The sequence below is a fragment of the Aspergillus uvarum genome, assembly GCF_003184745.1.
Source record: "Aspergillus uvarum CBS 121591 unplaced genomic scaffold BO82scaffold_5, whole genome shotgun sequence".
Taxonomy (NCBI): domain Eukaryota; kingdom Fungi; phylum Ascomycota; class Eurotiomycetes; order Eurotiales; family Aspergillaceae; genus Aspergillus; species Aspergillus uvarum.
In genome coordinates this window covers 245,184-271,547 of record NW_020291302.1, presented here as the reverse complement: position 1 = coordinate 271,547, position 26,364 = coordinate 245,184, and the positions used below count along the sequence as shown (strand labels likewise).

Here is a 26,364-nt window from a genome sequence, read left to right as displayed (position 1 = left end):
AAGAAACATCACCACGCAAATGCATGCAATCCAATGCTCGCTCAATGCAAGGAATCAAGCTAGGCCATCGTCTCCAAGGCAGCACAAGCAGCAACGTGGATCGTGGATCCCTCGGGGTCCGTTCACCGCCTTCTTCTCCCCCCTTTTTTTACCCCCTCTCTCTTTGACCAGTGAACAACAACCCCTCTCTCGTTTTCCCCTCTTTTTCTTGATCGTTTATCATGTCTCTCGTCCCTTCTCGCCTCCCCAAGAGATGCTGCGACGGCTGGCACTGCGGCTGTGGCGCGAGTAGGTCGACCCCGTATCCTGGGCTTCACCCGAGCTACCGCCGTTGAATGACTGCTGGCGACTGTCCTTGGTGCCGTCGGCAAATTGCACCCGGCTCTGGTTTGCGCCGTTGTTCTCGCTGTCGGATTCATCCACTTCATCCACCGGAGTATCGGAGTCATCCGAATCATCCGAATTGTTGATTTCACCCAGCGCAGCCAAACGACGACGTCGCTCGGCGGGCGTTTCGCCCGTATCGTCATCGGCCTGCTGAGGCGGACGGGCGAGACCAGCCGCTTCCCGTAATTGAGACGGCGGCACACGCTCGGTGCCGTCATCCTCGGAATCTCTGCGCGATCGAGCTTGCGTCTTCGGAGACAACGACGTCGGGCTCTGATGGCGGGAACGCCGCTCATCCGCGGCGGTACCACGACTGAACCGGGCCAGAGACGCGGCGATGTTGTCGCCGGGAACGCCATGGCCCGACTCATCGTCGCTGAGGTCAGTCTCGGATTCGGAATCATCGTCGAAGACGGGGACTGAGGGTGCAACACCGGGATCCGACTTGCGGCGCTCTTGCTCTTGCTCTTCGGCCTTTTCGGCCTCCTGGCGCGCAACGTTCTTCACCCGCTCCGGAGCATCGGTTTCCTCCACCACATCGCGACGAGCCTTGGGGCCCAGGTTGCGGATCTGTTGGGCGAATTCATGCTTGGTCATGCGACGACCCTTGTGTTCGATGCCGCGCTTTCCGATGTCGCCATCGTCAGCCAGGGTGAAACGCAGACCGTCATCTGCCAGCCATTCGTCCTGCGCTGCCTTCCGGGCCGCTTGCGAGCTTTCACCCTCTTCCTCCATGCCGAACCAGGTTCCCATCCGGGTCAGTCCTCGTCGAACCGGAGCATTGCCCTCAGGCTTAGGCTTTTCTTTCGAGGGGATCGAATACTTCTTGATGACCTCGCCATCCTCATCCTCGACAATAATCGTGTTACCAAACTGGTACGCATGAGCGGAGCGGCCCTTGCCCTTGCGCTTGTGAGCGTCCTTTTCAGTCCTACGCTTGGCTGCAGCCTTCTCCTCGTCAGTGTGAACGGGCACCTGGACACGATCGCCGCCCTTGCCGAATTTCATCCAGTTACCGATCATCTTTCGAGTCTTTTCGACAGAATGTTCGGCCTTTTCTTCCAGGGTCTTCTCGATCTCCTCGCCTTCGTTCTTCTCGTGGGGATGTGAGCGAGAGGGAGCAAACTCGGCCGGGTTCTGTTGTAACTTCTGCCGCTGTTCCTCGATATGCTGTTTCTGCTCTTCTGCGGACATATGACTGACGTCCTGGACCTTGAGCACGTTACCCTCTTCATCCTCCATGATCATGTTATGACCCTCCAGGTAAATTTCCATGATCGGCTCTTGGCCGAAGCGATCGCGCTCCCGGTTAGGAGGAGAGGATTCCCGTTCGATTCTATCGCGTTCTTCCTCCTTTTCGTGTTCTTCTTCTTGCTTCTCGGATTTCTCGGTATCTGCTGTTCGCTGGGGCGCAATGGCGGACTGGCTAATGGGACCGCCCGCTCCGTCGTTGCGTCTGCGGCGTCTCCTACGGGTCCTACTGGTCGACCGGGCACGTGCCGGATCCGTCTCATCTTCCTTCTGGCGACGCAAGAAGTTACCCGGAACCCCAATGGGAGGCAGCGTACCCGGAGGATAATCGGGTTCGTTGGATGATTCATCCTCGTCCGGTTTGCGGAAGGACATAGAACCCTTGGCGATGGATTGCACCCGCGGCAGACGGTTCATCCAGGAGGGGCCCTCCTCATTGGCGGTGGTGTAGGACAACGTGATGGTCAGAGTGTTGATCCGCTTGCCGAGCGTAAAGACGGCGATGGAGGAGCCGTGAACCAAAATCGAGGAAATGACCATGAAGGTCGTAATCGGCCAGATGAGCTGAATAATATAGTAATTTGAAGAACCAGCCGCCGGAAGCTCTGATTCTCCTAACGGACTGGTGCCATGCCCCTCCAATTCGGCCCGTGCTAAGATCGACGCAAAGATCGCACCGACACCAATCGGCCCGAAGTGGCCAGCAAACAATGCCTCGCGCCACGTTTTCACATCGGGTATAATCGGTTTCAATATCAGCATGATCGGAATGCGACGGAAGAAAATGACCAGGATCGCTATCACAACCAGTCGCCAGGGCTGCAGACCAATCGATGTATTGTTGTAATCCTCCCAGGGAATGATCGATCCAAAATACACAAAATACGCCAAGTTGAGTAGCAAGTCGATGACGTTGGAGACGTGGGACTCCTCTGTCTTCTCCGTAAACCATCCATCATTACTGAAGCCCACACCGGCGGCAAAGCCGATCAGGAGGTCGTCCATGCCCAGTAGACTGCCTGAGCCGGCGCAGAAGACGGCCAGCACGAAGTAGAAGACCAGGAAACTTTCGCGATCGATCAGCCCCTTCCGTTCGGCGAGCTTAATCGCGTGCCGGGCCAGATACCCAATGATAAACCCGTAGACCGCGCCAAAAATACACTCGTACAGGATGGTGACACAGAACCAATGCAGCGACACCTCGCCCGCATGGGGGCGATAGCGCCAGATGTAGTAACCCAGATAAATAAACGGAAAGGCCATGCCGTCGTTGCAGCCGGACTCGGCGGATAACAGGTCTCGCAAGTGCTTGGGCACTCGGCGGGCGAATTTACCTTTACCGACGACGGAGGAGGCGAGGACGGGATCCGTGGCGGTGACACAGGACGCGCAGATCAGACTCTCGAGCCACGAGAGGGGCGGCACCATCCACCAGATGAACAGACTCGTGACCAGCCAGCCCCAGGTCATGACGGGCACCAGCAGCAAAAACACCGACTTCCAGTGCCGTTCCATGTAGGCCTTGGGCAATTCGACTCCAACGGCAAAGCACTGGACGACCAGGACAATGCGCGAGCATTCCAGCGTGATCTTGTCGACATTGCCCCAGGACATGGGGTTGAAGAGGTTGGCTGCATGAGGCCCGAAGATGATACCACACAGCGTGGCAACGGTGGCTTCACCGATGTACAGCTTCTCCTTGACGAAGAGCGAACATAACATGAACAGACTGGTGAACCCACCCAGGATCATGTACGCCAGATGGGGCTTATCAATATCCAAATGATCCCACGCCATGACTGCGACGGCGGGGGGAAGCGCACGAGATCGAGAAGCGCTATCCCAGTAAAACTTGTTGTTTGTTGGTCAGATTAAGCGATTAGATTGCTTGTTGTACCAGATTTCCTTTTCCTCCCCGGGGCGCTCGTGCGTTCGAGGTCGATGCGCCGCGAAACCAGGTTGTGATTGAGGATCTCGGAGGAGCTTCCGCCGATCGGGACCTGGATGCGCTCTAACAAGGGGAAACCCGCCGCTTAAGGTGGACGCACGCCGAATTTCCGCATGCCTTTAAGGAAATCAAATGATATGCGGCCCGAAACGATGACAGGCGAAAGCGGAGAAAATCCCAAGACGGAGTTTTCCTGTCGAGGGCCTCGTGGGCGTCGTCACCTGCAAGGGGGATCGAGAGTATGGGAGTGGGATGGGAGGGGAGAGGAGAGGATTCCTATCGAGGGCGAGCAGAACGTGCGATTAGTTTCCGGAAACGAGGAAAAGGGAAAGAAATAAACAAGAAATTGGGAATGAAAGAAAAAGCATTGGTCCGAGTGTTTTCTCAAGTGGGAGAAGAGGAGGGAAGATCGCGCAGGGCGAGGAATGGGGAAGAGGCGCGGGCGGCGAGCGGCCAAAGGAAAGCCTGCCGGATTGGGAGAACGAGAGGAAGGATGACTGAACTTACCGATTCTGGAAACCGGATAGTCCAACCTGGAAGACTCCACCAGACAATTCGAAGCTTTTCCCAAGAATACGGAAAGCACGGAATGAAATCAGAAGATGGAGGAGAGGGAGAGGGCTAAGACACAGGTCTGAGAAACAAGCCAGAGAAGAGAAGAACAAGACAAGGGGAAAAAAAGAAAAGAAACGAACGAGGAAGTGGAGGGAGAGTAAGTTTTGGAGGGCGAAACAGGTACCAGAAACGAAGTCAGCGGCACCCGATCCAAGCCGAGAGGAACGACCAGAGAGGAGGGAGGAACTGGAGGAAATTGGAGGGATTGAAGCAAGAGAAGCAAGCCAAGTTCTGGGCACGAGCTGGGCGTGGCGTGGGAATATGATTCGGAGATTTGCTGCCTTTCCAAGACTGACCCAAGACTGATGACGACGAGCCAGGGAAAGAAGGCCGACGGTCGGCGGGGAAATCCGTGCAATCTGACTTTCTTCACAGCTTGGAGCGCTGAACCGCTCCCTCGTCGCGGAACGGACGAAGGTGAGGAGGCTTGGCAATTGGCGGGACTCCACTATTCTGATTAGGATTCCAGTTATGGTCGCACTGACTCGGTACCTAGTAATGGTTGGTTGTGGAGTTATGAAATCCCATGAGCCGATGAAGGCGGGAGGCAGCTGGGTTGATATACATCCAGCTCGTCATGATGTCGCTCCAGAGACACTTTCCTGTATGTACAAGAGGCTATAAGCTAGTACCTAGTCTTGACTATAGTCTCTCCCCTGTAAGTCCGACCAGGGAAGAGACTACTAGAAGGTACTCCATAGTCCAGTACCTACTGTGATAGTACATACCCCGTAGCTTACCTCTCCCAATGATAACTCGACTACTCCCTCCACCGAGTCTACACCAATAGGGCTCGCATCCGATTACCCATCACATTTCCAGTCGTGTCCCGCCAACAATTCTGATCCACCACAACTCTACTGTACCGTAATACGGTACATGGTACATGGTACATGTTAAAACTTCTCCACAGAAGTACAGATCAGATCCGACTTTTGCGACGGACTGTCCTTTTGTGCTTCCCCGTGTGAGAGGTGGCATGTACAGTATGCATTTGAATGCATTGGAGGGGGGGGGGGCAAAGGACAATTGTGGGATGACAGCTGAGACTGAATGGACTCTCACACTCTCACACACCACCAACCCACATGGTGCCAATCATGGCCATGACGACACAACCCTCCAAACCTGCCGTGCAGGAAGAGACTAGCCCCGAGGCTAAACACAGAATAAGACTAAGTTAACCGCAACAGCCAGAAAAGCCATCGTTGCCCAGCCTTGCAAGGCTGCAAATGCTCCCGGCTCGCTTTCTGCCGGTCTTTATTGGCGGTCAGGGGCAAGCGGCGGAGCTGGGCTTGCCCTTTTTTGGGATTAGCGCACGGCCGGCCGTCTCCACTTTGACTCGACCCAGTCGGCGATTCGTTCATCCCGACTTGCCGACTTCCCGACCCTGACTAACCGCCTTCCTCCCTTCCCCCCATCACGAGAGACCGGAGACTACTCGGAATAACTTCCTGTACTTCCCATTCATACGCTTGAGATCACTGGCAGGCTTGCCAGGTGGTTGCTTGCTTGCTCAAAGGCGCAGCATGACAGACGGCAAACACTGCTCATACTCACAGCCTTGCCAATGCCTTGATTCCTACCTAAAGTCACTAGGGCCGCCCGCGCCGGTTTCCTAGTATATATGTTTACCCGGTTGATCACAAAAAAGAAAAAAAGAACAAGCATTACATGTATCTTGATTACCTCCACGTAATAGCAGAGAAGAGACTCAACTGGTCGGCACTTGCTGAACAGATGTGGTCAAGCAGATACCTCACACTAACAGCACGGTACGCCTGATTTGGCCGGGCCCAGCATGCAATGTCTCCTGCAGGTCACTCCCAACCAAGCGAGCAACCCAACCATGTGTCCAACCCGTGATCTCAGAGCAAGGTGTCCAAAACGGCAACCGTTCAACTGTCCAGAAGAAAAAAACCTAAAATTAACACTCTGCAGGCGGTAGGTTCGTCTGCTAAACAGGGATGCGTACAGGGGGCTAGAGTCGCTGCAGGAAAACCACGATCAAAAATCACTTCGGCAGGATAGCGCGAGTAAAGAAAAAATCATTTGAGATACAGTAGACAGGAGGCACAGCGCAAGAATTTAAGGCCAAAAAAAAAACAGAGAAGAAGAAAAAGCAATGTTCAGTGCCAGTAATTGACACGTGCATCAGTGCATCAGTCCCCTAAAGGCATGCCCTCCACTTGATCGCTGAGTGACCGCCAGTTGTCCGCCTGCAGCTCCGAGTACTTGACCCGCTCCTGACTCCAATCTTGATGCAGCCGGCTGATGTGATACTGACTTTGCTGGAAAAACACGAGTTCATCCCGAATGCACTCTTTGATAAACACCCCACGTGCGTGTTGTTGCACAATCGATTCCTTGTCCTGCAATCCCCGACGAGGCAACCGGGTTAGCCATCCCAGTCTGGACCACTGACTCAAGAATGAACATTTCTACATACCTTGAAGATAGCTTCTTCCACTTTTTCGATTTCGCCTGGTTTGGCCGTGTTCTGGGGCCGGGCCCGCAGCTCCTGCAGCTTGCGCTCGTTGTTCTCAATGCGATGCTCCAATTGGGGGATGTTGTTACGAGCATATCGGTCCCGCCGATCAAACATCTCTCGCACACTGACCAGACAGTCGCGTTGGCGCTTGAGGTCCTCCAACATCCCATCCTCCCAAGCCCGAGCCTCATCCTCCAGCAGACTCTGGCTCGCCGACAGATGCCGTGCAGTGGCCTTGATTCCCTCGTTGAGCAACGGCACATCGTTCGTATCCACTGCGTAGGTGTCGCGTGTCACCTCGGTCAGCGACTGCAGCGCCAGAGAGAACCGCAGGTGATCGGCAGCAAGCCCCTCGTTGCGCTTCGCTAACCGCTCCAACAGCGTGCACAGGTTGATGTACACCTCTGCCGACCGTTTGACCCCACTGCGGACCGTATCGAACAGGTCGGTTAAGTTGGAGGGGAGCGAGTCTTCAAGATCGGCAGGTAGGGCTCGGCCCGCAAATTCGTCCTGCACTGAAATGGTCGCCTGTTTACGCCACACCGAAAGTTCCTGTCCCAGTGTCAGATCATCCACCGCTTCGACTATAACGAATCCCTAAAACCTACTGTCGGAACCGTCAAAAACATGACCACCAGTTGCTCCTGGCTCAAGACCGGGTGCCGAACGAGCGCATTCGTAAATCGTACAAGTCCCCTACGACGTTTTTCCAGGAAGGAATTGGAGTCCGCTGAAAGGTGAGTGCCATTGACTTGGGAAAGGTGTGTAAGCTTGGAGGACAGCTTGTAGCAAGCCTCAATTTGAACGTACCTGAAATCCTCTTCGGCGGCAGCAGTGGCAATTGGCGGAACGGATAGCGTTTGTGGAGGCAGTCCAGGAGCCACACGAAGTCACTGTACCGTCGAACCACGGTGCTCCCTCTGCGGGCAGATTTGACTTCATAATTGCGATGCTGAAACATGAACATGCCTTCCTTTTCCGGAAGCAGGGTGATCGTGATCACCTCCTCCATACGGGTATTTGTAACTCTACCGATGCCTAGGGACCGGCGACGGGGATTGGAGTCGCCTTGGTCGCTCCCGGGTGGGCCAAAGCCTCCAAGTCCAGCTCGGACTGGCCCTCCCAATCCATGTCCATCCGAGGTATTTCCCATGTTATCTCCCCATCCAAAGCCGGGGTTAGCAGAAGGACCTAAACCCGCCCCTCCATTGGGATGGGAATTCTCTGACGCATCCTGCGGGCCGCTGGTATCACTGGCTCTGCTCGCCCATGCATTGGTCCCGGATCGTACGCTGCCATAACCATTCAGGACGGGGTGCTCGGATTCGGTTTGGGCATGGGCGTGTCCTCGATGCAGCTGAGGGCTTCCCCATGGATCGGCTTCAAGACTGCCCATGGACCCACGGGCGGACTGTCGTGAATGAGTTGAGCTTGGCTCTGGCGGCGGGGTGGCGGGGGCAGGAGGCGTAGTGGGACGGTCTTGTTGCGACGACTGCCCCGATGTAGCAGTTTCGTGCTTGGCGCGCAATGCGTCGAAATAAGAACACCTGGGCTGCGGGAGCTCTGTTCAAGTGGCGGCGCACCTGCTGTTAGCTGCACGAGTTGGGTCTAAAGGATGGAGGGATGCGCGACAACTCACTCTTGCGTCGATCGTCAACCGCGTCGAATGTCAGGTCCTCCCCTTCCTGCGCTAGGCCCACGAGGGCCAGAAGCACGCTGAACTCGCCACGCCCTAGGCCAGTGGAGCTGTCTATATCGCCCGAGACCACCAGATTCAGGATTCTCTCCTGATCGCTGGCACTGAGTCCGCTGCTTGACAGGATCTCGCGGACGGAAGTCAGGCCCACCCCACTGCCCACGCGATCCCCCTCACTGAGTACCAGATCGTACGCATTGATATAGCCTTCAGGGACTTCATCTTGCGGCAGGAGAGTCTTCACAATTTGATGTTTCGTTCGTTTGTTGACACTGTTTCCCCAGAGCGAGCCGGAGTTCAGGCCCTCGTCGTCGGCGAAGAGGGAGGAGGAACCCGCATTTCCTGTGTCCCCACCGAAGGAGGGTTCGTCTGCGAAAAGGGATGACTTGGATCTCTGCGCGGAATTACCCAGCGCCGAATCCTCGGGGGATGTGCCAAAAAGCGACATGGAAGGTCAACAGAGAGAGGGCGAATGGTCGGGTTTGGGATGAGTGGTGGTGATGGTTGGGAGGGTTGTTGATGTCGCAGGAGGCCAAGGCAATGACGAAGCGGAGTGCGGTCGGAGGCGGTAGCGAGCGAAGGAGGCTGATAAGGGAGGAGGAGGAAAACAAGCTAATATAATACTAGTGACAAGACTGTTACAGTGCGCACACCGACATTAGGAGAGGGGGGAAAGAGAGAAAAGATCCTGCTCTTCTTCTTCTCTGCCACAGAGGGAGATTGAGGTTGGAGGTTGGAGGTTGGAGGGTTTGTTGTGGTTGCTAGAGCAAAGGTGGAGAGGGAGAGGGAGGGAGGTGATAAGGAAACGCGTTTGCGAAGGAGAACTGAATGGATGGAATGGATGTCGCCCTCGCCGATCCACTGCGGGAACCGCTAATCCCTCCTCAGCCATTTCCGAGCTCCATCCATCATCCATCCTTGCCCACACCCCGCTCATACGAACCAGCTACAAGGTAAAGAAAAACAAAAAAAAATAATTGAGGTACGTCTCTCTACACCGCAATGTCAAATACTGCTAGCAAAAGAAATTTTGTAAATATTGAGCTACTCATACATTGCTCTAAGTTATATACACTAAATAAAAATATAGGTTCTGGGGATCAATTGCCGAATCGCCGAGCTCTGCCCTGCAGTCGTCTCCGCGCATCGAACGCTGTCGCGTCGCTTCGCTAACCTACTCTATATGCCTCCCTCGCTCGAGCTCTCCGATGACCGATCATTGCATTCCACCCGAGCTTCCCCAGGAGGCGATACAACAAAGTAGCCCTTCCGCGCCAGGATCTCCTGCCATTCCTGCTTGCCCGTCGCGAACACCAGCGACGGATTGGCGTCCGACGGAAACCATCTCTCCTTGCGAGTATATGCTTTGTCACCCCCTTCAAGCGCTGCTCGACTGGCTCGGGTCTGTCGTGTGCGCTTGGCCCCTTTCCCCTCACTGGAAAGAATCTCACCCAACTGTAGCCGACGGTGTGCCAAGCGGATGTCATAGGCCATGATTCCTCGGATATACGGCCCTAGATCCTCAGCAATGGGGCGCATTCCGTTCTCAAATGAAGGTGCCAAACGGCCAGTAGGCATGGGGAAGATATAATCCGCCCGCGTCATAGGCTCGAAGGCCGCATTGAATTCAGCACGGCCGGGACCAGCACTGGGGGGTTTATTCACTTCTTTCAGGATCCTTGCGCCATACTCTGATTCGGAATCTGAAGCCTTTCTATCTGAGGCTTTCAAGTCAGGAGACTGCTTGTCCTTTTGATATTCGTGCGGGAAAGCCTTCTCTAGTAAAGTCTCGAAGGTGCAGCCCATGGCCGCCGGCATTGCTGTGTAATCTGACATGATGTCGGCTGAGAGCAATTGATAACCTTCGGTGTAGTTTGTCCTTTGCTTTTCCGGTAATGGGGGGATTGAGGGATCCATAGTGTCCTAAATGTGTTAACTCGAAGCTTTAGGATACGAAACGAAGAGAGAGGCTTACCAGCTTCATGTCAAGTGAGCAGCGGGAGCAGAGAAGATCAAGGTCACTTTGTACATCGGCGAAGTTGGACTTTTGCGATAACGTCTCTAGACGATCAGCGTTGGACATTGCGTTCACCTGCTTTGTGCCCGAATGATACGAATCAGCCTGCCTGACAGTGTTCATGGTCTGCGTTTCCTGCATGCTAAGCCGCCACCATGCAAGCGACTCTAGTCGAGGTTCAATCTCACTGTCTGGTCCGTGACTTTGCAGCATGTCGCGCCCAAACCAACCCATAAATGGCTCGTATGCATTAAGACTCAGCACCCGAAGAGGGTCACCGTTCGGATCAAGGTCCAATCCCCGCGGCCAGCGATCAAGGATCCAGTCAAGGCCGGACTTCTCACTGCCGATCGCCATCTGGCACCAGAAATCCAACTCCATGATAGATCGCCGAAGATCTCGACCCGTGCTATCGTAAAGGCTCTCGACCGCTCCTCGTTTAAGCATATGGCCTTCATTGGCAGCCACGAGAAGGAGATAGTCAACAGCAAGAACTTTTGGAGGAGGTCGGTAGCGAAGGATGGCATGAAATGAGATGTCTTGGAGTGGAAGAAGTTTCTCGTTGTTGCAGGTGATAATGATTGGCCGTTTCGATTGGCTTATGAGCGTCATCACCCCGGACCAGAATCCCTTGTCCTCTTCGAAAAGGATGTCAGCCTCCTCCAGGAGTATGAACGATTGCTTTTGACTGCGAGAACGCTTTGCCTCTGATTCCTGTGTTGAAGATTTTGGTTCGGCTGCCGCCTTAGCTTTTGGCGTGACGGTTGAGTTTGACTGGAAGAACCCCTTCAGTTTATTCTGTTTCGGGCCCACTGGCTCGGCACCACTTCCGTCAGATGCACTCTCATCGGTGTGATGGTGATGGACCAGATGGTTGCGTGTCATGTCACCTACACGGTCCAGGATATCCTTGGCGCTCCGACGATTTCCCGGGTTTATTTCGAACACCTCAAAGTCCAGCTCCTTGGCTACCGCATGGATCGATGCCGTCTTGCCACACCCCGAAGGACCGCTTATCAAGATGACATTAGATATGCGGGTCTTCTCGGTCCCAGATTTTGGACCCAGCGCCATTTCACCAGCACGAACGACAGTCTTCTTGGTGGTCATGTCCGCAGCGAGTTCATCATCTGAGCCGGAGATTTCGTCCATCTCGGAGGCTTCCTCTTCACTGGACACAATGAAGCCGTCCAGCTTGTCCTTCTTGCGCTTCTTGCGCTTCCTCTCCTCCGTCTTCTTTTTCGCCGCATCGTCCTTTTGTGGTTTGCCTGTGTCGACAGCCGTGACCTTGAGATACTGCAGCCAATCGCGCAGCATAAAGGCTTCCTTCGTAGCCTGGAGAACCTGCTCTGCAGATTGGGGAGCGTATTTTTGAGTCCAGCTAGAGGTGTCGCAAAGACCAAGGTCAAAAGCGGACATGGAACTGGTGAGCGAAGCGTGGAGTTTGGCGAGGGCAGCGTGACAAGTCATATTCAGAGTAGTCTTCTTCGTTTGCGCAGATGAAGCTTGTTCGGAGAGTTGTCTGGTGACAGCGCATTGCAAGATCTTCCCACTGGCAACGTGTCTTCCAGGTATTCTCAGTATTCCTGACGCAGCGGAGGGATTCTTGGGTAGCCGGCGTAAGAGGACGTTTTCGCCGTCGGAGACATTGATCGCAACGGTTTTGGACTTCTTCTGACCTAGATCTCTCATGTTACCATTGACTAGGCTGTAGGATTCGAGAACGTCTTGTGTTCCCCTGACGTGGGTGAGGCCACGAGGTGGCCAGATTGGGTGCGCGACTTCGGGATATCTTGGCCGCTTAGCGAATGATGTCGGTGTTGATGAACTGGAAAAGCTTAAGCTAGATTTGAGGGGAAATCTCGGCGTCGAGTCAACTTGTTTGGTGTCTTTTCGTTGGGAGTTCGCGGGGGTTGCGTCATGAGCGTCCGTCTGAGTAATGGAGTGATTCGCCTTTTGAGATGATTTCTTTAGAAAGAACGGATGGGTTGGTTTAGCAGGCTGCTCCTGTTTAAGTATAGAAGCCGAAGGGGGGAGTATGGGCTTTGTGGCTGCGATGTGTTTCTTTCGACCACTGATAATGTCGTCTATGAGCTGGGCGACCCTATTCTCGGAATTGGCTGCCACATTATATTTGATAACGACAACCTTGCTCCCAAGAGGTTGAGGCTTTTGCTCAGCCGCTTTGCCGCGCTTGTTCTTCCTCCCTCTCTTCGGATTGTCCTCAACCTTAGCAGGTACTGGCGACGACAACAATTTCCCATTAGCATTCAGCTTGATTGTCTTCTGCCTAGGCGACTTTCTTTCCCCTGACGCAATTATAACCTGAGGATTGCTCCGTGAATGATCTTCATTTCCTGGACTGGTCGGTGTCTTAGGCTGTGACTCCCCAGATCCAGGCTTGGTTGAGGACGGATTGACCACAACCTGTGCCGTCTCTGCCGGGTCCTGTTTGTCTGTCTTCCTTCGTTTCCTCCGTTCAGAATTTGGGTCGTGGTCGAGCATAGCTAACGAGTGGACGCGAGATGTATCGCAAGATTCGGAGGGATTGGGAGGGGTGTTGGGTTCTAAGATAAGCCGGGCACTGTCGCTGTGAGAGAGTTGGGGTTGCGCTGCAGCATCGTTGATGGGGGTATGGAGAATTGGGTCGGGTGCTACTCCGAGATCTGCTCATAGTAAGCCTTTGTATGAGATTTACGAATTAGTGACGAAGAGAAGAACGACCTTTGCGAAAGAAGGGGTGGATGGCCCTCTGTTCGCCATGTCCCGTGGCCATCAATTGGAAGTCTCCAGATGATGAGCAGAAGCTCATCACCTGAGAGGAGATTGTAGGAGATTTAACGGAAGGAACATGTAAAAGACGGACATGAACTGCGCGAAGACCGTTTTCGAGATTCTAGATCATGATGTAGGGAGGAGAGTCAAAGTGGAAGTGAGATGTTCTGGAGCTGTGTAGTGATAAGCGGGCGGGCACCAAAAGACGCGCTGCGCGTGTTTCCGCGCCTCCAATTAAGGGCGGGATGAAAAGGCCGCCTGGAAGCCGGGAGGGACTCGGCCTGAGGCTTTCTTGCGCTGCCCGAACGTCATTCCCGCCTAAGCCGCTTTAGGTATCGGTGCCGGGACCCGGAGCAACCATAAGCCCGGAAATTTTTCGGGAAGGCATACAGATCCATTTTCTTTCTGCGAAGGCCGACGCCGCAGTTTCACAGCGACACGGTCGCAGTTTTGTCGCATACGCTGATTTCAACTGTCGCTACCATGGAATTGCAACCGCCGTCGGTGCTGGCTCAGTTGCCTCGCCCATTGCACGCCTCGACCGGTAAAACCCACATCGGCGATGTCTTCAGTCTGGCCGAGTCGAAAAAGCGAAAGAGACATGAAGTCGTCGTTGCGGCAGATGGTGAAGCCGTGAACATCTACAACGTATGTTGTCACTTGTCAATCAATCGCATAAGAAGCCGCATGCTGATGATCTTGCCTCTGGATAGATTCAAACCCCCAAATTGGTGACCTCCTATGCCGTCCCGCCGCAGTCATCCTTCACTTGCCAGCCCTGCTCGGTGCGCAGAAAGATCCCCAGCAAAGCCGTGGTCAGGAGACAGACGTACATCGCCTTGAAGCAGCAGATCAAGGCTTTCGTTGAAGAAAGTGGTGGCAATGGCTCCAGCGCCCCGGTGATTTCCTCCTCGTCCTACTCCGTTAGCGATTCCGATAGCCTAGTCAACTTCGTAGGGATTGTTCCTGGCCCTTCGACTGAGCAAGAACCCGAAGGTTCATTCGACATTCTCGCCGTTCACCAAGATGGTCGCGTCCGCCGACTGTCTCCCGATCTCAAGACCCAGCGGTGGAGCTTGAAACACAGCGAGGTGGCCAAAATCAGCTCGACACACAGCGTCAACGCCTGTTTCCTTGTTGAATTCGAGGATGCCAAGAAATCTCTGCTCAAGCGCCGGCAAGACCTGACGGCTTTGGCGCTCGGGAGCCTGACTGATAATGGCGTGGATGAGCCTTCGATTTTGTTGGTCGTTTCGCACCCCAATGGATCCGATCCGGTCAAACTCAGCGACGTCAAAGTCCAGATGTTCTCCGTGCCCTCCGACGTTACCCTTCCAGAGCGCAGGATCGATGAAAGCCAGAAGATGAGACATCTGCTCACGATCAGCATCCCGGAGGTCAGCGGACAGGAGACCATCGAGCGCCAGGGCTCGCAGTGGTACTTCCACTCCGGATCGGCTGGACTGAACCTCTCGTTCCCACACGGACACATCAACTTCGATCTCTCCCAGTACGCCCCCACGCTGACGTCGAAGTTCATCCTCGAGAATGAGACCTTCTCGTCAATCATGCGCATATCGCCCCAATCCGTGATCGGCGCTGGTCAATCGATGATCGCCGTCTACGATACCCAATACCAGTCCATCCAACGGAGTATCGCCGTCAGCGACGTCCCGGCGAGTGGCTCATCCAGTGTCAAGGCACCCACGACCTTCGTCAGTTACTTTGCCCGGTTGGGGGTTGCCCTCGCCACGAAGAACAACACGTTGCTGGCGTTCGACCTGAGCTCCTCGAATCTCGCCGCGGGACCCCTCAAACGCCCTCGCGACGGCCTTTTGATTGACGCCATCGGCCGCGGTATCGGACCCTCATACGCCCAGTCTGACCTTAGCTCGAAGAAGCTGCGAACCGAGGATGCCGCCGTCTTTGGATTGACTGCCAAGCAGACCGTGCGCTGGACGCAGTTGACCAACGATCTCCGCGAGTGCGTCAAGAGCAACAATGCCAGCGACTTCGACACAGCAGTGCAGCGGTTCTTCGGCGCTGGGGATTCCAAGACCCTCCCGGGCCCTGGAAAGTTCGTCAACTCGGAACTTACCCTCTTCCTCCTGACCCTCATCTTCTCCCTGAAGGAGGACAACAGCCAGAACAGCAAGGACACGCTCTCCGCGCCCACCGCCTCCCGCCTCTCGATAGCCATCTGGCCCGAACGCACGTGCCAATGGCTCATCAACATCGGCCACCTCTCGCAGGCGAACGTCGAGATCGCCCTGCGCCGCAGCATCAAGCCGCGCATCCTGCAACCGCTGCCCGTGGGCTCCTTCGTGCAGGGGCTAGTCGACTCCGACCCGACGCTACAAAAACTCAACAGCGTGCTGTCCGGCCGGGTGGTGCTGTCGACCGACGAGCTCGCCTACGCCCTGCGCCTGTTCCTCGACAAGGCGCGCTCCAGCGCCATCATTCTCGAGGAGGCGCGCGCCAAGCTCCTCACCTCCGGCGAAACCCAGCCCGACCACGACGAGGAGATGGCCGACTCCCCCACCGATCCCACCACAAACTCCAACGCCCTCGTCACGACGACGACGACGACGACGACGACGACGACAGAGCCCGCCACCCTCCACGACATCTACAAGGGCCTCAACACGACCCTGCACAAACTCCACACCCACCCGCCCGCCGCCCTCACGACCGCCCTCCGCTCCGCCCTCACCCGCTCCGAACTGATCTCCATGGTCCACCACCTCCGCCTCTGCCTCGCCACCAGCGGCCACACCACCCGCTTCACCGAGAACCCCCCAACCCCGATCTCCCCAGACCAGACCAACCCCGCCCTGGCTCTCGACACCATCACCACCTGCCTGAACGCCGCCATCGACGCCATCGGCCCCTCCGGCTGGATCGCCGCCGCCGCCGCCTCCGCCTCCGGGGAACCCCTGGCCGACAACAGCCAGGACCTGATCGCCGACATCAAGTCCGAGATCTCCGCCGCCCTCGCCGGCGTCGAGGAGGCCACCTACCTCACCGGGATTCTGCGGGAGTACCTCCGCTACACGAATAGCGTCAAGGCCACCGCTACCACCATTACCACCGCTGTCGCCGATACGGCAGTCATCCCCGCGACCGAGCAGAACACCGTCACGCCCGCCAATGTCCGGTACGAGAAACTCAACGGCGCAGACCTGGTCGTCTTCGGCGCCGGCGACGGCGAGGAAGGCGGCGCCAGCGGCGAGGCCGCCGGGAAGCTGCTGCCCTTGTCGCTCAAGGCCGCCGCGCAGGATGTCAGCAAGACCAAGGTCAAGAAGGAGACGGGCGAGGTCAAGGCCCGCAGCAATCGAGAGATCGGGTACCTGCGGCGGAAGGCCGTGGGCAAGTATTCGTTCGAGCGGCTGTTTGTATAGTTACCTACCAAAAAAAGATAGAAAACGGGTGGGGAGACGAGACGAGAGAAGAGAGAGATTGTATGCAGACACACATACTTTACATATATTACTGGATGGGTAGAAAAACTGGCGTCTTGGTTGTGCATTTCACCTTCTTTGTCTGGTTACTGGGTTGTAGATTGTAGGTTGGTCTGTTGACTTTCTTCAAGGCTGCAGGGGTAGTAAGGAATCTGCCAATGGGTGATGCTATCAACTCGTAAGAACTTCCTGCTACAGCAAGCAACCTCCTCACTCGCTACCCGCCTACATCCTGCATCTGCTACACATTACATTCAAAAAGCTTGAACATGTCCAATCATCGCACATTGTATTCGCATATGTACAGGTTGTATCTCAAGTATATATGTGCACAGATAGCAAAAGGGTCCGGCGTACGCCACCCGTCATGTCAGTCTCGCATCGTACTGCTGATCCAGGGTATCGTGACAATTCCAGCATTTCGATCGTTAGGCCCACAGTTTCTCGTGCCCCGCCAAGTCCTGCCTGTCCAAAAAATTAAGATAAACATAAACATCAAACATCGTAGATCGAGCCCTTCGTTCACAAATACATAAAATCAACTCTCGACATCGAGTACAGAACGCACGAAAAATGATCATATAAAAACACAGTGGGGCACTTGCGTGATAGCGTTAACGTAACGAAGGGTGGTGGTGGCATGGCGCACCAGCCCCTCCAGTCGGGCAGCATCGCTGGGTTCTCACCAGCTATAGAGTAACTTTTGTAGGAGGATTCTTCAAGATCCTTCAGGAAGAACAGTATTGTAAGGATAGGCCTAGAAGACGCACCAATTCATGGTAATATCGTCCAGCAACAGCACTCCCACTGATAGTGGACCGGCAGCACTGCATCGCCGGTCGCGTGACCTTGTCCGCAGGTAGAAGGATTATCATAGCACACAGGGTTTTGAGGTAGTGACATCGAGGCTAGTTACTCCCAAGAGTTGAGTTGTCCGCTCGTTCCTTCAGCCGCAGAGCTTGCGCTTCAAGGGATCGAGCCATGATCTTGATCATCGGCCAGACAGCAGCCCGGTCGAGAAGACTGGCTGTAGCAACCAGAATCTTGCAGCCGTAGCCGCCTTCCACAACACTGGGCAGGCGCTGAAGAACGCTGAGAGCCGATGTAGTGACGCTGCTTTGCACCTCTCTCTCCATCTTGTTTTCAATGTTCCCCAAAATCTCTCTGATCTTCTCAATGAGTTTGCAATCTTCATCTTCCAACAACATGAGATTGGCAGCCTGGACCAGATCGACTTCGTCACGGCCAAGAACACCAAGGTAAGGCCCGACACGTTCCTGGACCGTCGTAATCCACTCAGCGATGACCTGGGCGCAGTCAAAGGTGCACATTGCGCATTGAATGGGTAGTTCCCGACAGGTGAATTCTGCAAAGGTGTTTCCCAGTTGGTCAGACATGCTAATCGAGTCTGCTGCATAGCAAGCGGCTCTGCGCAAATGCCTTTCCCGTGTCGACTGGCCTGGTCTATACACTCCCATTAAGGTTTGCGTAGGCTGCTCCTGTGTCGGAGTGCTCGAGATGGCAAGGCCCGCAACGCCCAGGTCGGCGATCGAATCGCGACGGTGGTCAATTTGAGCAGACGCTTCCGTGATCGAAGGATCCAGTACCTCGGACGGGACATCGTCCCAAGGATGAACCAGCTCAATCCCGCGCGCAAGCTCATCAGACATGGCATTCCAGTCGCGTTGCCAGAATGCCTCCTTGCATCGGCCGAGGTTGACAAACAGCCTTACATAGGCAAGGTCCAGCAGTGGGATGCTGTCGGCTGACAAAGGCCCGGCACCGAAAGGATTCGGACGTTCCAGACTGTGGACAGGGTTGCTGGCCCAAGCAGTCTGCCAGGCACGTAAGGCGGGCTCAATATGCGCCTGCATAGCCTCCGTTTCGCGAGACGTCCATTGCCGGCCTAAATGCCGTTGGCGAGTCTCCCAGATGTAATTATGCAGCGCATAGATGAGGACTAGACAGCCAAATGTACTAGGCTGTAGGGTAGATTCAGAGGAGCTTTGAGAAGCCTCATCACCGGGTGACTGTGCTTGATTCGATGGCGTCGATTGCCGCTCGCGTTGACTGGCAGTCAACAGGTATGTCAAGGCAGAAGGAAAGGAAGTAGTGCCCTTGGTCGACGAGTGGCCGCCTAGTTTCTTCCACGCCTGTGGAGATTCCGCAGCCCACAAATCCTCCTCACAAGGCAAGTTGAGCCGGATTTCGGAATTGGTGAGAGCGGGGGCGTGATTGTAGGCGGAAACTAAGAAGCAGGACAAACAGAATATCGCATAGAGAGTACGCTTGCGTTCTTCCTCTAACTTCCAGTCGAGCCAATCTTTCTTCTCTTTCGGCTGCCCGGAGAATGACTGGTTCTGGGTCTCGGTTTCGGCGCGATTCGGATTACTGAGACCGGCTGACCGACGGTCCTGTGGAAGATCCTTGCCATCCACATGGTGGGTGAGCTCAGCCGCCCGAGCAAGGCTGACAAGTGCTGCACAATGTGTGCTTGCAATGTCAGCCGAGATCTTGTCGCCACACGTATGGCCGTAGATGACATTCAACAGCATCGCTTGAACCAGCCATAGCGGAGTATTTTGCACAGAACTATCGCGCGCATAGCTGGCTCGCCCGAATGCTGCTGACATGTCTACCTTACGACGTTCCTCAAGGTAGATTTGAATCATTTTTTTGGCAGCCTCAAAGAGGTCTTTCGATGCAGCGGTGTCAAACTCGTAAAGTGCACCAATAGCGGCCATGGACAGGATCAACGAGCCACCACCGCCAGCGACACCGGTCGAGCACAGGTTTAAATGTCCACTCGGAGTTCGGAGGTTATTGGTGTATTCAGGAGCCTGGAAATCAAGCGTGGGAATGTGGAGGAATGGCATTTGCGGGTGGAAGTAGGTAATGTAGGCGGAGATATAACGCTGCATGTCCAAGGTGCTTGGCAGCTGGCCGGAGCTGCTGAGGCTAGAAGGGCGAGAGAAGAGATCACGGTATTGTACCATGCTGCTGGCAGGTTGAGAGTATTTGCGATGAATCAGACCGGTCGGATGGGCCATGCTGGCTAATAAAGCCTGTCGGGTGGAGTCTGTAAAGGTATCCGAGGAGCTTGGGGCATGGTGAGATCGTAGGGCACTATTCGCGAAAGGCAAGTTGAGAGGATTAGGAGATTCTCCGTTGGTTGCCATAGAGGATGGGAACATACTCTGCGAGTGTCCTCCCATGATGGGCTGGCCCACTGAAGTCATGGACGGAGGGGTGGCATACGTCTCGGCAAACGGGTTCTGCGCCAGCAAGGACTTGGGAGAAACGGTATCTGGAGGAATTCCTAGATCGTTAAAACTAGTAGGGTAGTCAAGAGAGTACTGGTTCGCAGAAGCGGCGGTTGTATGGGGCGGGAATGGATTGTGCCAGCTTGCGGACGAGATGGAGTAGCGATTCGATCCGTCCATCATGGCCTCGCTGATACCGCTCTGACTTCCGGTGCTCATGGCCGACGGAGATGACTCGTCGATGGCGGAATCGTTGCTCTTGCGCATCTGCATCGACGGGTCGTAGCCGTTCATCCAATCGAAGTGGAAATCATCCTCCATCATGGGATCCGTGGGCGGCATGTGGTGGACCGCATGCGTGTAGGGCGACGAGGGTGAGTCGTTGCAATACGTTTGTGGTGAGCCGCCAAAATGCAGCTGGGCGGGGTTGATGGTGGTATTATAGCTCATAGCTAGGTCTGGGACACTAAGGTCAAAGGTTCCATAGACGGGAGCCGTCCGCAGACCCCCAGACAGGTCAATCGGCAAGCCCGACGTGTCCAGCTTGGTTAGTCCGTTCACCGGGGGATGATGTCCTCCTGCGGAGAACCCACGGAAATCCATGTTGGATCCCACCGAAGCAGAACCAATGCTCGGGTGATAAGCATGGGCCGGGTGACCGGAGCCAGCGGTCGGCGGGTTGGTTGCACCGACCAAACCCAGCGAAGCACCGTCAATATGACTGATGGTATTGGCACGAGGACGCATCGTGCTGGGATTGCTGACGATGGAGTTCTTGCGAACTCGGTTCGTCGTTCCCGTCCCCGCTGTGCCGGTGCTCTCCCTGCGCGCATTCCGTGGACGTGACGATGGCGTAGTTGTCATATGCAGCTTTTGCTGGTGTCTCAGAAGCAGATCGCGACGAGCAAAGCAGCGAGCGCATTCGGGACACTCGAAAGGCTTCTCTTTGGTGTGCGACCGCTCATGGCGCTTGAGATGCTCCAATCGCGCAAAAGAGCGACCGCAAGTGGTACAACCGTGTGGACGTGGCTTGTCAGTCTTCGGAGGAGGAACGGACCCGGCAGCAGCAGTGTTCGCACCATTGGTGTCCTTCTTGGTGCTGGCTTTGGAGGGTGCTGGTCTTGTTAGGGATCAAGAGAGCCATGAGCGAGACCTGTCACTGTAGTCACTCACCCGATAGGTCACCCGGGACCTCGCTGATGCTGTCCATCTTGGGGCTCGTGGCCGGATCTTGGCCTACCATTGAGGCGAGTAGCATCCTATCACCTGATATTCTTGTGGTCACCAGTGTAGTCACTGGTTTCGGAAGGAACCTTTGATGCAGGAATGGGCCTCTTGGGATGATGAAGGGATGAGAGCAGGGCGAGTGGGGTGAGGCGGCGATGAATGTATCGAGAGCGTATCGAGGCGATAGGGAAGGGATCACTGAACAGGGGAATGAGCAAAACCCGACATTGACCGCATGCTGATTCAACGGAATTGAGGTTAGCTTTGGACTATTATTTGCTCGGAATTGACGAGGCAGCGATTAGAGTGCGGGCAACCGACGGAACTCACAGAACACAGGAGGAACCCAGTAACTCTAAGTCAAGGTACAAGTAGACAATTAGGGAAGGAAGGATGTCAGAGTGACAGAAAATGAGATGGGTCGAAAGGGCGGAAAGGCGAAAGGGCGAAGAGAAGAATTGGGAGGAATATTGTGAGGTGAAATAGTACAAAGAATAGCGAGACGAGGTAGGAAGGTGGGTAGGGGAAGGTGGCAAAGTGGTTCTGTTCCTGGGGGGGTGGTTGATCTCGGGGGTCAGCGCAACTTTAATCAGCAGGGGGGGTGGAGGAGGACATTCAACAGTCAACTCTCTTCAAGGTCCAGGCTTCCCAGGGGGAGATGGAAAAAAAAGGTTTAGAGTAGAAAAAGAATTGTAACTCACCAGGAGTAGAAGAATAATGAGAAGGTAATGATAAGATGACGGAAGGGACTGAAGAGGTCACTCCACAGCTATCGCATTTAGTAGTTGTAGTTGATGACGGGAGAGGTGGAAGGGGAAGGTAGTGGAGGTAGTGGAGGTAGTAGTGGTGTGAGTGAGAGACACAGAACAGACACAGAGCGTAGGGAGAGAGAAAGAGGAAAGTGGATAAGCCGGAGATAACCGAATGGGGAATGGGCCTGTCTGGTTCTCGTTCTCGATAAGCTGGGGATGACTGCAAACAGTACTGAGTACTGAGTACTGGTAACCCGCGTATTCTAGACTCAATCGTTCAATCGTTCAAAGAAGACAAATTCACCCGCCCAGATTCTGGAAAACTGTCCAAGAAGAATGGAAATGAAAAGGAAAGGGATGGGTGGGGAAGGTAAGTGAAGGAGGGAAAGAGGGAGGGAGAAGAAGGGAGGGAGGAGGAAGAAAGGTGGTTGTTGTCGTCTGAGCGAGGCTGTAGCCGACAGCCTTGGAGTACACAGTCAAGTCAGAAAGGTAGTAAGTCGTAGGGATACTACTTCTCCCTTTCCTAGCACAAAACAGTTATGAGATCAACACTGGTTCGTTCTTTCTTTCTCACTGTCTTGCAGCAGCAGCAGTAGGAGCAGGGCAAAAATTATCTTTGGATGTTGCAGGGGAAATCCCAGGCAAATAATAATAAATTCAATCTTTCCATGCCTCCGAGGCGACACCCGACCCAAACGTCGTCAGCAAGCCGTGCTCCGACCAGACTGATCCGGGTGAGGGATTATTAATAATTCCAATTATAGGAGGGCAGAGAAGACAGTCAGTAGTAAGAAAGTAATTAATTAATTGCGATCGCTCGTTTATCTCAGATGACAGATTAGGAAGATGAAGGGAGGGCTCGTCTTGCTACTACTCGTAAGCTGAAGGGAAGGGTAACCAGGTTACATAGTAACATACACGCATACAAACAACGAACCAGCTTAGTCACGCCAGCTTGTCTTCCAATAATCACAGCCGGATTGCAGCCAGAGTGGAGCAGGGCGGGTTCAATCCGCGGTCAATTTGGAGCCAAAGCATGGGCCATGACAGGAAAAGACCCAAAGGTGCGTGCCAGCCAGGGCCCCACTACACTACTGCTTGATACAGTCAATCACTCAGTCAATCACTCAACCCAGTCACGGGGAGAGACCCACCTCTCAAATTGCAATCAATCATCATACCGTTTCGTGACGCCGATACCGTCTCACCCGGACATCGGGGATCGTACGCCGCCTGTCACTGCACCGGAAACCACCCACCAAGACGTACAGTACAGTACGGTGGTCGTCAATACTACCCTTAACAAGTTAACTGAGTAGACGACGAAACCACCCCACGTAGACTACCTATAGCTATGGCTAGATAACCGACCACTTCACTAAATCTTCGTACGGTCTTAAGTGGCTGCCTCTATGACGTGGGGGAAAGTTCTTCAGCAAATCATCCCGTCCTCCCCTTTCCTAACTCCGGGGACTCTGCTCGGTGACGGGAAAACAGCACAGTCACTATGGCAGTCAATTAGACTTTACCATGGGCTACAGAGTACATACATACAGACGGGAAACTTATTATCTTCCTGGAAAGCGACTCTGTCAGAACATCGCCCAGCTCACCCCAGTAGGCCTGGGGCTCCCTGCATCGAGCAATCCCAAATGCAACCAATTCTTGTCTCTTGCACGAAATAGGCTTGCACTGGCGATCCTGGTCATATTCTGCAGTGTAAGCTCGGATGCACCCCGATGTTGACCGGAAGGTATCGCTTGCCAGGCCAATTCCTCATCGGAACCCGGCTATGACTCTGAAAGACTGAAAGGACCACGCGGAAATGTGGCCCATCAACTGCACATCCCTACAGTTGGTGTGCACAACGAGGGAGCCTGTGGAAGGCGAGAATGAATGCAATGAATGAGCCCCCTGCCTGAGGAAGCCGACATTCGGTCAAGACATTGTTGCGCTGCTGCCTGCTTGTCGCGGGAGTATAATCGGATTTCCCGTTTCCCAGGCTCAAGGGACTCAAAGCAAGCATGCAACGACTTTGACGATGGCCAGGGTGATAGTCACGAACAACATTCGAAGGACATGATGACTCCGCCGAAAGATAATCAGTGAACAGCCTTGACAAACAATTGCCCTCGAGGCTAACTATCATTTCCTTATCGTCGGCAATTGTATTGTATGTTAAATTACCGGTGAGTCGTTGGAGGCGGTCCGGAACTAGTCGCAGTCGCAGCAAACTGGAAAACCACTAGCCCAACTAGGCAGTTTCACGGCCTGCCTTGCACCGAGCAAAAGAGACAGGTCCCCCAAACGAGTATATTATCGTGGGCAGTACGGTAAGACGGCCGATTGCAAACCCTCCAAGACTGTAAGACGTGCGTTGTACGCCAATGTTGGTATGCAGTAAGATTACGGTCTTGGCCAGGATCAATCCACCAGGTCACGGGCCGTTGATGGTGCTCCTGGTCGCATCGACTCCTGGGAGACTGAGTTTAACACGAAATCCAACCCCGGACCTCGTGACTCGGCTGGATCAGCCAGTATTGCTCCCGAGAGCGCAGTAGGCACGGGGGTGAGTTTCACTTTCGCAATCCCCCTTCCCCAGCAATGGTACGAGCATACAAAGAACTCACCGCGAATTTCCCGTCGGCTAGGGGAGCTTTCAACAAGGAGATGGGAAGCTAGAAAGTTTGGAAAGTTTGGGGTTCTCCAAAAATCCATGGACCGAGGTTGCTTGCTTGCTTGCCTGCTTCGGACTGGTGAAGATAGTGGCGGCTGGCACCGCCCGCTAAATCCTCCCAATTCAGTCAGTTGCAACTGTCGCGAATTCACAGTGGACATTCCCAGGACCCCAAGGCCGGCCGGACCGCAGTGGGCAAGCAAGCGTGCGCCATTTTGTGGGGGAGAGGAATGGCATTGGAATGAAAGCAACTTTGCGGTTTTGTGGGGGATTTCCCTGGATCCGGCGGGTAATGTCCCAATCGTCTCCGTTCGATCCGACCTGGCGGGTGGATCCATTCGGTCATCACTCCTGGAATAATGAGAGGACTTTTCACTCCGTAGGTACAGTACACGCTGGCTCGCTCGCTACAAAGAGCTGGGGTTTTAAATCTCTCCCAAGGTCCGGTAAAGCCGCAGCTGCCTGGATCTTAGCATCGGCCGGTCCCGCAAATTTGACTGCCCAATTTTTCGGGCGTGGGCAACATTCTTCTAAATATGTTGTCGATGTTTCACATCAACGTCCACCCACTGACGGGTGATCGTTACACCCTGTGCAAGTCTTCTTGACCCTTGTCGGTGACTGAAGAATTAGCATTTCGACTCGACTCTACTAAAAAAAAGTTTTGAAAATATCCCGAAGCACAATGGTAACACTCGCGGAAAGCATCGCAGTACAGCTCCTGATTGGGGCTGTGGCGCCGGGCCTGGTTGATCCGCAGACGGGATGGTGGCTTATCCATCATTCCTCTCGAGACTGGCTAGAACCGAAACCTGGAGAGCCGATGTAGACGAGAAATGTGTCATTGTGTACCTGCCTAGGCGTAACCTGTCGTGGCTCGAATTTCTGGAATGGATGGCCAACCAACACGAGCGATCGGTCAATCGCCGCGTCCACGTTGCATTGGCCCATTTGACTTCCACGGGGTTCGATTGGTGTTAAGGAAATGGCCCACTGGCTTTGAGTTTGATGGTGAACAGTCCGAGCAATAGACTAAGGGAGATGCAGAGCAGGAAGGTTTCCTAGTCCTGCTAGAACATTGCCCGTGGCGAGCCGTGCGGGTACCTGGCCAGTAGTGGGCTACTGGTCGCTCATCGCACTGGCAGTTAGCGAAGGTACTGTACCATCTACCTCTTTGGGCAAATAAAGGATGTATTGTACATCAGAGTATATTCTTTGAAGTTCGCGAGCCCCGTATCTGCGGATTGTGTACCGCCGGCGGATGCGCAACCCCGATCTCAGGACACATTCCTGTTGATGGACTCGCGCCGTTTTCTCCCGGATGCATCAATTGCATACTCTGTACCACTGGAATAGCAGTACGGTAAGATTGACAACGTGTACGCCGGGACGGAGTCGAGCAGAGACCCTGGCGGGTGAGGATCCACCGGTGGTCCATGCTTGGAAAATGTGGGGGTTCATTGGGATCAGTTGCCGCTGTAAGCTGTTCAAAAATCATTGGGCTTACACGAAACGCCAACCATCACTGGCCCGGGAGCGAGTATATCCGTCGAAAGTCGGGTTGTGTGCAGAGTACTGTGCACCTACATAGGGAGTAGTCTAGCTGCACAGGTGAGGCACCCAGCGATCAAGCCAGGATCAGCCGCCGTTGATGACCATCCCACGGTATGACGTCCTGAGGCAGAAAATGCTTACCTCTGCAACCAATATCTGGACAGGTTAGCCTATGCGTGCTATATATAGGCCATATGAGTGACACCATTCCACGATGGTCATGGTCAACAGGTGAAGTCATCGCCGATGG

The 26,364-nt window shown here is 54.4% G+C and overlaps 5 protein-coding genes across 5 annotated transcripts; 1 reads left to right on the top strand and 4 right to left on the bottom strand.

Moving 5' to 3' along the window:
• Positions 1–114: 114 nt before the first annotated feature.
• Positions 115–3,574, bottom strand: BO82DRAFT_140655 (Na+/H+ antiporter Nha1). Its single transcript, XM_025630068.1, has one exon. The coding sequence runs from the start codon at positions 3,433–3,435 to the stop codon at positions 220–222; it is 3,216 nt and encodes a 1,071-aa protein (XP_025496063.1). The 5' UTR covers positions 3,436–3,574; the 3' UTR covers positions 115–219.
• A 2,789-nt stretch (positions 3,575–6,363) lies between these two features.
• Positions 6,364–13,181, bottom strand: mvp1 (sorting nexin Mvp1; the record flags this gene model as incomplete). Its single annotated transcript, XM_025637264.1, has 9 exons — positions 6,364–6,573; positions 6,651–7,244; positions 7,301–7,443; positions 7,503–8,255; positions 8,332–8,809; positions 9,619–10,311; positions 10,364–12,514; positions 12,554–13,017; positions 13,130–13,181. The coding sequence occupies 9 exons, from the start codon at positions 13,179–13,181 to the stop codon at positions 6,364–6,366; spliced, it is 5,538 nt and encodes a 1,845-aa protein (XP_025496062.1).
• A 430-nt stretch (positions 13,182–13,611) lies between these two features.
• Positions 13,612–16,690, top strand: BO82DRAFT_350639 (uncharacterized protein). The gene is made up of 2 exons (XM_025634209.1): positions 13,612–13,828; positions 13,894–16,690. The coding sequence occupies exons 1-2, from the start codon at positions 13,664–13,666 to the stop codon at positions 16,579–16,581; spliced, it is 2,853 nt and encodes a 950-aa protein (XP_025496061.1). The 5' UTR covers positions 13,612–13,663; the 3' UTR covers positions 16,582–16,690.
• An 859-nt stretch (positions 16,691–17,549) lies between these two features.
• On the bottom strand, positions 17,550–21,162 carry amdX (putative C2H2 transcription factor (AmdX); the record flags this gene model as incomplete). The annotated part of the gene is made up of 2 exons (XM_025631084.1): positions 17,550–21,024; positions 21,074–21,162. The coding sequence occupies 2 exons, from the start codon at positions 21,160–21,162 to the stop codon at positions 17,550–17,552; spliced, it is 3,564 nt and encodes a 1,187-aa protein (XP_025496060.1).
• A 3,007-nt stretch (positions 21,163–24,169) lies between these two features.
• On the bottom strand, positions 24,170–25,111 carry BO82DRAFT_140534 (uncharacterized protein). Its single transcript, XM_025630067.1, has one exon. The coding sequence runs from the start codon at positions 24,896–24,898 to the stop codon at positions 24,308–24,310; it is 591 nt and encodes a 196-aa protein (XP_025496059.1). The 5' UTR covers positions 24,899–25,111; the 3' UTR covers positions 24,170–24,307.
• Between the last annotated feature and the right edge of the window lie 1,253 nt (positions 25,112–26,364).